The following is a 10,778-nucleotide window of genomic DNA, read 5'->3' as shown; positions in this document are numbered from 1 at the left end:
CCTTCAAAACCAACATGTAACCTTCCTTTACAACCAACTCATAACCGTCACAACCAACTCATAACCATCACAACTAACTCGTAACCTTCATAACCGACGCGTAACCTTCACAACCAACGTGTATCCTTCACAACCAACTCGTAACCTTAACAACCAACACGTGACCTTCATAACCAACTCGTAGCATTGACAACCAACACTTAACATTCACAACCAACGCGTAACCTTCACACCCAATTCGTAACCTTCAATACCAACACGTAACCTTCATTAACTATCAACTCATAAGTTTAACAACAAACTTATTACAGTGAAATAACGACAATAATATTCTACGTTAATCTGAAGTCATCGATTTAAAAAAAATTACAACAATATGTAAACTTAAGGGGGGTGGCGACGTAACTCGTCATCACCGTCTTCAAGATCATAGTTTTCTTCGCCGTCGATGACGAACACCGGGAAAGTTTTCCCGCTGATGTCGACGCCGTTGAAAAAATTTGGAGGGAACTGGAATTTTCCCCCCAAAACCCATTTTAAATCATCCCAGTAACATCATGAGAGAGAGAGGAGGAAATGGTTTTATGGTCTTCACATGTTTTAAACTCTTGGGTTTTGTGTTTTGTGGCTCAGGGAATTATAACTTTACTTTTAAGGATTTTGGGAACGTTGAAAAAGTCTTAGGGCAGGCGTAATACTTGTAAAAAAGTTGGGGGCTAGAACCAATTTCCCCTTATTATATTTAGCCTTAATAAAACTCTTCCTTTCTCTCTCCACACTCTCAAGCTTTTCTTCTGCACCGAGAAATTTGTGAGAGCGGTTTCCGGAGTCGAATCGTAGCTGCTCTTTAATGCCAATACTTCTTCCAATTAATTGCGTCATTACGAGATACTTTCATATATAATTATAGAGCGAGAGAGAGAGAGAGAGAGAGAGGGAGGAGAGAGAGAGAGAGAGTTGCTTTACTTCATTTCATGGCGTCTGGATCGGGCTCTCAATCAAGCCAGTCAAGTAGGAAGCCATACTCTGGTGAGCTTCTCTTAAAGGGTTTTGTTTTTGAGTTCTAACTAATAATGGGTCACTTCGAAATCTTCATTTTTCGAGTTTTAACGTGTCGATTTTAGTTCTTCACTTGGGTGCTAATTAGGTTTCATCTAAAGCTTCTTCTTTTGGACTCTAAAGCGTTTAAGGGTCAATTGTGATAATGTTTCTCCCCGAAAAAGGTTATGGAGATGAGAGTTTGTATGAAGAGCTATGGAAAGCATGCGCTGGGCCTCTTGTGGAAGTGCCAAAGATTGGGGAAAGGGTTTACTACTTCCCTCAAGGTCACATGGAGCAGGTGAATTAAGATAACACTTAAAAACAATTTCTAATAGTATAATTATTAATAGGGGGAAGTCAAGCTTTTTGTATTCGTTGTTTCTTCTCTATTTTTGAGTTTAAGTGGTAGAATTCTGTTTGAAAATGGTTAAGTTCTGTGTTGGTTTGCAGTTGGAGGCTTCAACGAACCAGGAGCTGAATCAGCAGATTCCCCTGTTTAACCTCCCTTCTAAGATTCTCTGTACTGTTGTTAACATTCAGCTAAGAGTGAGAATTTTTTTTTTTTCCATTTTCACTCTAACTTCTTATGGTTTATGAAGGATACTTTGTTGAAATAATTCATTTTCATTTTTGTTAGGCTGAGGCTGAAACTGATGAAGTCTACGCTCAGATTACTCTGATGCCCGAATCCGATGTAAGAGCTCAATTTGTGTTTTGATATTTTGTGGGTCTATTGTTTTGATTATGGATATTTTAGACTCTTTTGTTTATTGATGTTTTGAATGCATATCGAATTTTGAAATGAATATTGGCAGCAAGATGAGCCTAAATGTCCTGATCCAGTTCAGCAAGAGCCTCCAAGATCACAAGTTTACTCGTTTTGTAAGATATTAACAGCCTCCGACACGAGCACTCATGGGGGCTTCTCTGTTCTTAGAAGACATGCCAATGAGTGCCTCCCTCCGCTAGTGAGTTCAAAAAATTTCCTCTTTTTCCTTCACTTCTACCAAGTTTGCTATTAGATCTTGTTATTCTCATTGAGCTGATTTGGGTTGTCTTAATGTTAGGATATGTCACAACAAACGCCAACCCAAGAGCTGGCTGCAAAGGATCTCCACGGATTTGAATGGCGATTCAAGCACATATTCAGAGGTCTTGGTCATCTCTTTATTCGTATTATTACGATTCATGATATAAAACACCTACTTCATTGATAGTGGTCTGAAAATCGGTTCAATTATATAACCTTTATGTCCCTTAGGTCAACCGAGGAGGCATTTGCTCACAACTGGATGGAGCACATTTGTAACGTCGAAGAGATTAGTTGCTGGTGATGCATTTGTGTTCATGAGGTATCATTTGTTCTTTCTCTTCTGTTATCAAATTAGCAAATCGTTTTTGTTAATGCTAATAGTTTGTGTTGCATAAATAGAGGTGAGAATGGAGAACTAAGAGTGGGGGTGAGGAGAATTGTTCGGCGCCAGAGCTCGATGCCATCTTCTGTTATATCGAGTCACAGCATGCACCTTGGAGTTCTTGCTACTGCTTCCCACGCCGTTTCAACTCAAACCCTCTTTACCGTTTATTATAAGCCAAGGTTCAGATTCTATATGCCTTCTTATGAAACAAATTAGTTTATTGAGGCATATTGCTTATGAAGTTTATCCAAAACCAGGACTAGTCAATTTATTGTGGGTGTGAACAAATATTTGGAGGCAGTTAATAATCAATTCGCAGTTGGTATGAGATTCAGGATGAGATTTGAGGGAGAAGATGTTCCAGAGAAAAGGTATTTTCTCATTGTTTTCGTCATAACTCGTTTGTGCCTATATTATGGTCATGTATTCAAATTTCTGATTCTTATCAATCTCCCAGGTTTGCAGGAATGATTATTGGAACAGGGGATACTTTATCTCAATGGGTTGATTCTAAGTGGAGATCTTTGAAAGTAAATAATCTCTTTTCTTCTTCTCGCATTGCATACTTTAAATTCATCATCCAGGCCCTAATATTAAATTTTTGTATATTTTTCAGGTTCGATGGGATGAACCTGCCAATATCGAAAGACCAGAAAGAGTTTCACCATGGGAAATAGAGCCTTCAACTGCATCCAGGAACAATGTAAATGCTCCTCAACCAGTTCCTCTCAAGTGCAAAAGATTTTGGTCAGCTATTGACCTCCCTTCACTTAGCAGAGAAGGTGAATATGAAAATCCCAAATGATATTTTACCTGAACCTTCGTTTTTGTTTCCTCTAATTTTTCCTTTCGGTTTGTAGATGTCTCCTCAGTGTCATGGTATCCAAGGACTACACAATCTCGTGAATCTGATAATATAAGCAGCAGTGATGCTCTGAATTGCGAAACTGAAATTGTATGGACCCGCAAGTTGTTAGAAAATACAGGCAATGGCTCCAATAGTTTCCTTGAGAGCCCCAAATCTCGGAGCATAAATCCATTAGATTCTCCATTAAAGAGTTCATCATCTACACTGGATAATATTCATCTTAATTGGTTCCAAGAGACAAAGGGAGAGACAAAAAGCACTTTATCAAAATGGCATTCGATACACGATTCTGCTAGTGATGAACCCAGTTTGATGTTGGGCTACATGTCCCAAAAATCTAACAAACTTGATAGTACTCCTTGTTGCAGACTCTTTGGTATTGATCTGATTAGCCATTCAAATAGTACCATGAAACCTGTTCATATTCCAACTTCCACCAGTCAAAATCCAGTTCAAGCCACTGCCTTAGTGGATGGCTCCGAGCAGCAGTCAGATATCTCTAAAGTTTCTAAAAGGGAAGAAAGCGGTCTGCAGGCTTCTCCAAAGGATATCCAAAGCAAACACACCAATTCTACAAGAACTCGCACCAAGGTAAAATCTTTTAATTTACATAATCTACTTTGTGATAGTCGTCCAATGATTAGAAGTGTGCTGACTTGTGGTTGAAAAAAAGGTTCATATGCGAGGGATTGCAGTAGGACGAGCTGTGGATCTTACGGCCTTAGAAGGATATAATGAGCTGATAATGGAGCTCGAAAAGATGTTTGAGATAAAAGGAGAGCTACAACATCGGAATAAATGGGAAGTTGTCTTCACAGATGATGAAGGTGATATGATGCTGGTTGGAGATGATCCATGGCCGTAATTATCTCTAATTCTCTTTGTCTTTGATCTTCAATTTATCATCTTTTAGATTGTTAGTATGCTAATTTGTTTTTAAATTTTGATAAACTATAGGGAGTTTTGCAAGATGGTGAAGAAAATCTTCATTTATACGAGCAATGAAGTCAAAAGCATGAGGTCTATTCCCTCCTTATGTGCTGAGGATGAAAGCAAGAAATGTCAAGATTAATAACTAATTTTGTAGTTTCGGCTATCATTTTGTTTTTCGGTAGTGCATGGTACTAACAAAGGAGAGAGAAGTCTCTTATGATTTAGCTAGTTCTTAGCTCAGATTTTTTTTAGAGCGTGCAAGGAATTGGCTGTAGATCATTGGTTAGTTTTTGCCTTGTGTTGGGTTGTTATTGTGCGTCTTTTTTTCTCTTGGTACTTTTGGATTTCATTTAACTTTGTTAAACTTTGTAAATATATGGATATTTGATGCGTATGTTTGACGGAGATGAAAATGATGTCTTTTTGTAGTTATCACTATGCCTGAATTTGTCAAATCAATGTAAACAATGTCTACAAATTTTGGGCTCTTTGTTAGTTCTAACTCATTTTATGTTGGTTTTAACTCACTTCATGTTAGTTCTAACTTAACACGAGAACCACCAGAACTAACAGGAGCTCAACTAGAACTAACATACCACTACAACTAACGTTTATATTAGAAATAATACTAGCTGTAACATGGCATCAGCTAGAACTAACACGAGAAACACCAGAACTAACAGGAGCTCAACTAGAACTAACATATCACTAGAACTAACGCTTAAATTAGTAATAACACTAGTTGGAAGTTAGAACTAACATGGCATCAGGTAGAACTAACACGAGAACCACCAGAACTAACATGGGCTCAACTAGAATTAACATAGCCACTAGAACTAACGGTTATATTAGAACCAACACTAGCTGGAAGTAGAACCAACACGACATCAGCTAAAACTAACACGACATCAGCTAGAACTAACAGACCACTAGAACTAACGTTTATATTAGAAATAACACTAGCTGTAATTTAGAACTAACACGATATCAGATAGAACTAACACAAGAACCACTAGAACTAACATGGGTTCAACTAGAACTAACAGACCACTAGAACTAACACTTATAGTAGAAATAACACTAGCTGGAAGTTAAAACTAACATGACATCAGCTGGAACTAATACGACCACCATCAGAACTAACATGGGCCCAACTAGAACTCCCATAGCCACTATAACTAACGTTTATATTAGAACCAACACTAGCTGGAAGTAGAATTAATATGATATCAGCTAAAACTAACACGAGAACTACCAGAACTAACAAGAGCTCAACTAGAACTAACGATTATATTAGAAATAACACTAGATGGAAGTTAGAACTAACATGGCATCAGGTAGAACTAACACGATAACCACCAGAACTAGCATGGGCTCAACTAGAACTACCATAATCACTAGAACTAATGCTTATATTAGAACTAACGCTAGCTGGAAGTAGAACCAACAAGACATCGGCTAAAACTAACACGAGAACCACCAGAACTAATAGGAGCTCAACTAGAACTAACATACTACTAGAACTAACGCTTATATTAGAAATAACACTAGTTAGAAGTTAGAACTAACATGACATCAGGTAGAACTAATACGAGATTCATCAGAACTAACATGGGCTCAACTAGAACTAACAAGGCCACTAGAACTAACGTTTATATTAGAACCAACACTAGCTGGAAGTAGAACCAACACGACATCAGATAAAACTAACACGAGAACCACCAGAACTAATAGGAGCTTGACTAGAACTAACATACCACTAGAACTAATGCTTATATTAGAAATAACACTAGCTGGAAGTTAGAACTAACATGACATCAGCTAGAACTAACACGAGAACCATCAGAACTAACATGGGCTCAACTAGAACTAACATAGCCACTAAAACTAATGCTTATATTAGAACCAACACTAGCTGAAAGTAGAACATATATTACATCAGCTAAAACTAACACGAGAACCACCTGAACTATCAGGAGCTCAACTAGAACAAACATATCACTAGAACTAATACTTATATTAGAAATAACACTAGTTGGAAGTTAGAACTAACATGGCATCAGATAGAACTAACACGAGAACCACCAGAACTAATATGGGCTCAACTAGAACTAACATAATTGCTAGAACTAACGCTTATATTAGAACCAACACTAGCTGGAAGTAAAACCAACACGACATCAGCTAAAACTAACACGAGAACCACCATAACTAACAGGAACTCGACTAGAACTAACATACCACTAGAACTAATACTTATATTAGAAATAACACTAGCTAAAAGTTAGAACTAACAATTATATTAGAAATAACAATAGCTGGAAGTTAGAACTAACATGGCATCTGGTAGAACTAACACGATAACCACCAGAACTAACATGGGCTAAACTAGAACTACCATAGCCACTAGAAATAACGCTTATTTTAGAACCAACACTAGCTGGAAGTGGAGCTAACAAGACATCAGCTAAAATTAACACGAGAACCACCAGAACTAACAGGAGCTCAACTAGAACTAACATACCACTAGAACTAACACTTATATTAGAAATAACACTAGTTGGAAGTTAGAACTAACATGGCATCAGGTAAAAATAACATGGGCTCAACTAGAACTAACATAGCCACTAGAACTAACGCTTATATTAGAACCAACACTAGCTGGAAGTAGAACCAACACGACATCAGCTAAAACTAACACGAAAACCACCAGAACTAATAGGAGATCGACTAGAACTAACATACCACTAGAACTAATGCTTATATTAGAAATAACACTAGCTAGTGCTCAACTAGAACTAACGCTTATATTAGAAATAACACTAGCTGAAAGTTAGAACTAACATGACATCAGTTAGAACTAACACGAGAACCACCAGAACTAACATGGGCTCAACTAGAACTAACATAGCCACTAGAACTAATGCTTATATTAGAAATAATACTAGCTGTAATTTAGAACTAACACGACATCAGATAGAACTAACACGAGAGCCACTAGAACTAACATGGGCTCAACTAGAACTAACAGACCACTAGAACTAACGCTTATATTATAAATAACACTAGTTGCAATTTAGAACTAACACGATATCAGATAGAACTAACATGGGCTTAACTAGAACTAACAGACCACTAGAACTAACGCTTATATTAGAAATAACACTACCTGAAAGTTAAAATTAACATGACATCAGGTAGAACTAACACGAGAACCACCAGAACTAACATAGACTCAACAAGAACTAAAATAGCCACTAAAACTAACACTTATATTAAAAATAACACTAGCTATAATTTAGAACTAACACGACATCAGATAGAACTAAGACGAGAGCCACTAGAACTAACATGGGCTCAACTAGAACTAACAGACCACTAGAACTAACGTTTATATTAGAAATAACACTAGCTGCAATTTAGAACTAACACGACATCAGATAGAACAAACACGAGAGCCACTAGAACTAACATGGGCTCAACTTGAACTAACGGACCACTAGAACTAATACTTATATTAGAAAGAACACTAGCTAGAAGTTAGAACTAACATGACATCAGCTGGAACTAATACGACAACCACCAGAACTAACATAGGCTCAATTAGAACTCTCATAGCCAGTAGAACTAACGCTTATAGTAGAACCAACACTAGCTGGAAGTAGAACTAATATGACATCAGCTAAAACTAACACGAGAACTACCAGAACTAACAAGAGCTCAACTAGTACTAACGATTATATTAGAAATAACACTAGCTGGAAGTTAGAACTGACATGGTATCAGGTAGAACTAACACGATAACCACCAGAACTAACATGGGCTCAACTAGAACTACCATAGCCACTAGAACTAACGCTTATATTAGAACCAACACTAGCTTGAAGTAGAACCAACATAACATCAGCTAAAACTAACACGAGAACCACCAGAACTAACAAGAGCTCAACTAGAACTAACATACTACTAGAACTAACACTTATATTAGAAATAACTCTAGTTGGAAGTGAGAACTAACATGGTATCAGGTAGAACTAACACGAGAACCACCAGAACTAACATGGGCTCAACTAAAACTAACATGGCCACTAGAACTAACGCTTATATTAGAACCAACACTAGCTGGAAGTTGAACCAACACGACATCAGCTAAAACTAACACGATAACCATAAGAACTAACAGGAGCTCGACTAGAACTAACATACCACTAGAACTAATGCTTATATTAGAAATAACACTAGCTGGAAGTTAGAACTAACACGACATCAGCTAGAACTAACACGAGAACCACCAGAACTAACATGGGCTCAACTAGAACTAACATAGCCACTAGAACTAACGCTTATATTAGAATAAACACTAGCTGGAATTAGAACCAACATGACATTAGCTAAAACTAACACGAGAACCACCAGAACTTTTAGGAGCTCAACTAGAACTAACATACCATTATAAATAACACTTATATTAGAAATAACACTAGTTTGAAGTTAGAACTAACATGGCATCAGGTAGAACTAACACGAGAACCACCAGAAGTAACATGGGCTCAACTAGAACTAACATAGACACTAGAACTAATGTTTATATCAGAACCAACATAACATCAGCTAAAACTAACACGAGAACCACCAGAACTAATAGGAGCTCAACTAGAACTAACATACCACTAGAACTAACCCTTATATTATAAATAACACTAGCTGAAAGTTAGAACTAACACGCATAATTCTTTTCTATTATTGTTTGATGTTGTTGCCTTGCGATCTTAGTCCTAATAAGCGCTTCGGCTATGTCCACAATAAATTAAAGAAAGAACTGATAATAAAATAGCAATAACAACAATAAAAGAGGAGAGGAATTCACCTCACTGTTCATTTATAATTTCCTAAAACAATTACAAATAAAAATATTTTAAAAAAAATTTCATGACAAAATATTTAATAAAAATTTAAGGTAACAAATTAAAATCCAACGTGCTTGATGCATGGCGGGTCCAAGCCAATCGAGCATTTAATTAACAACCTAGATAGTGATTTGATTGAACTAACTAGCTCTTGACGAAGCCGTCGATGAACTTGGCCCCGGCGTCCCTCAGCCAGGTGACGTCCCCCAGCCAGTTCTCGATCAGGAAGAGGGACGCCTCCTTCTTGTTGATGGGGTCGTGCTTCTTGACTCACTGGGCCCTAGGCCTGGGGTCGCCGTTGGGTCCCCTGTTGTTGTCCTCGGTATAATAGCAGGTCTGGTGGAAGTCAGTCCCATCCCAGATAGCCTAGCCTTCGGGCCTGATCACATCCCCAATCTCTGATTCCATGACCACCGTCCTCGCCTTGGAGATGGGATTAATGATGGAGAATTTGGGAATAAACAGGGAGGGGCACAGTAACCGAGTTCAGTCCCATCAAAGGGGCAAATTTGTAAGTTCCACTGGGCTTTTTTAAAAATACGATACTTTGGGGCCTTGTCACAAATACTATGTGTATTTGGGGCTTATCCACATGGGGCAAAATACAAAGGGCCTCGTCAAATAAAGTTTCTGTTTTTGGGGTCTGAACACATTTTTCCCAAGCAGCTATCAAAATTATAGTGCTTGCTTATTTCTATCTTAACAATTAATTAAGTAGTTCAAATGTTAGCCTTTGAACTATTTTAGTCATGCCTTATCCCATTGAAGGAGCTACTATTAAATTTGTTCCTGCGCGTTCCTATTTAAACTATTAAATTTGTGATGGTTAACATTTGTCCTATTTTAGGCATGCTTTACCCGTTGAAAGATCATTTTTACTATCTAGGCAAAATATTTGGAGTTCATAAAACAAAACATTTATAATGAAGATGAGGATGCACAGAAGCATTAATGATGTTAGGTATATTAAGGGCTAAAGTAAAAGATTCTACTTGATACAACTCATGAAATTTATTTAAAATTACATATGTTAAGGAATTTATTTTAAAACACTGTTGAGAGAATATCAGACGATCGAACTCTTCTTAAATTAGTAGTCAAAAGGATGCTCGCTGATGTCGTCAGCCTCTGGGTGCAGAGGGATCTAATATTGGATCAATAACTTAGCATATCTATATACGTTTAACGTAGCGGATACAGATATGACCACGAAATAGTCTTTCGTTTGTTTGTGTTTTTCCTTTTGGGTGGGGGCGGTCATGGTCTTCGTGTGTCAAAATCGAATATGGTTATGGAGCCGATAAAAGAAAGCACTATATATAGATGCAAAGAAGGCACAAGAGGAATAGATAAGATCCAAAACTATATTGTGCTTGAGAGAGAAGTTGTTTAAATGAAACAAAGTTTCTGAACTCAAAGTCCATCAATATTTTTGACTTATAAAAGCAAACGCCAAATTGACAGGGTTAGGATTTGGTATCCATATCTTAACAAAATTTAAGAAGATATATGTACTCGTAATCCTCTTCTATCAGATAATAGGATTTAGTTTTTATTTATGAATGTATGTTGATATCTACAGTGGCGGAGCTAGAAATTCATAATAATGAT

General features: G+C 37.2%; 1 protein-coding gene across 6 annotated transcripts; it reads left to right on the top strand.

The window, feature by feature from the left end:
• Nucleotides 767–4,692, top strand: LOC109840094 (auxin response factor 9-like). 6 transcript variants are annotated; one of them, XM_020408607.1, is made up of 14 exons: nucleotides 767–1,029; nucleotides 1,224–1,339; nucleotides 1,492–1,587; nucleotides 1,679–1,735; nucleotides 1,857–2,009; nucleotides 2,109–2,193; nucleotides 2,303–2,393; nucleotides 2,474–2,638; nucleotides 2,717–2,830; nucleotides 2,917–2,989; nucleotides 3,076–3,241; nucleotides 3,320–3,918; nucleotides 4,001–4,154; nucleotides 4,285–4,692. In XM_020408607.1, exons 1-14 carry the CDS (start codon nucleotides 975–977, stop codon nucleotides 4,302–4,304), a joined length of 1,944 nt encoding a protein of 647 aa, XP_020264196.1. In that variant the 5' UTR covers nucleotides 767–974; the 3' UTR covers nucleotides 4,305–4,692. The 6 variants fall into 6 exon arrangements, with proteins under 6 accessions (XP_020264196.1, XP_020264190.1, XP_020264192.1 ...); XM_020408601.1 differs by having other exon boundaries at nucleotides 768–1,029; nucleotides 4,001–4,188; XM_020408603.1 differs by having other exon boundaries at nucleotides 768–1,029; nucleotides 1,183–1,339; nucleotides 4,001–4,188.

The sequence above is a fragment of the Asparagus officinalis genome, chromosome 5 (genome assembly GCF_001876935.1).
Source record: "Asparagus officinalis chromosome 5, Aspof.V1, whole genome shotgun sequence".
NCBI classification, from domain to species: Eukaryota; Viridiplantae; Streptophyta; class Magnoliopsida; order Asparagales; family Asparagaceae; genus Asparagus; species Asparagus officinalis.
Note: the sequence above shows the minus strand (reverse complement) of the source record. Positions and strands in the feature narration are given on the sequence as shown.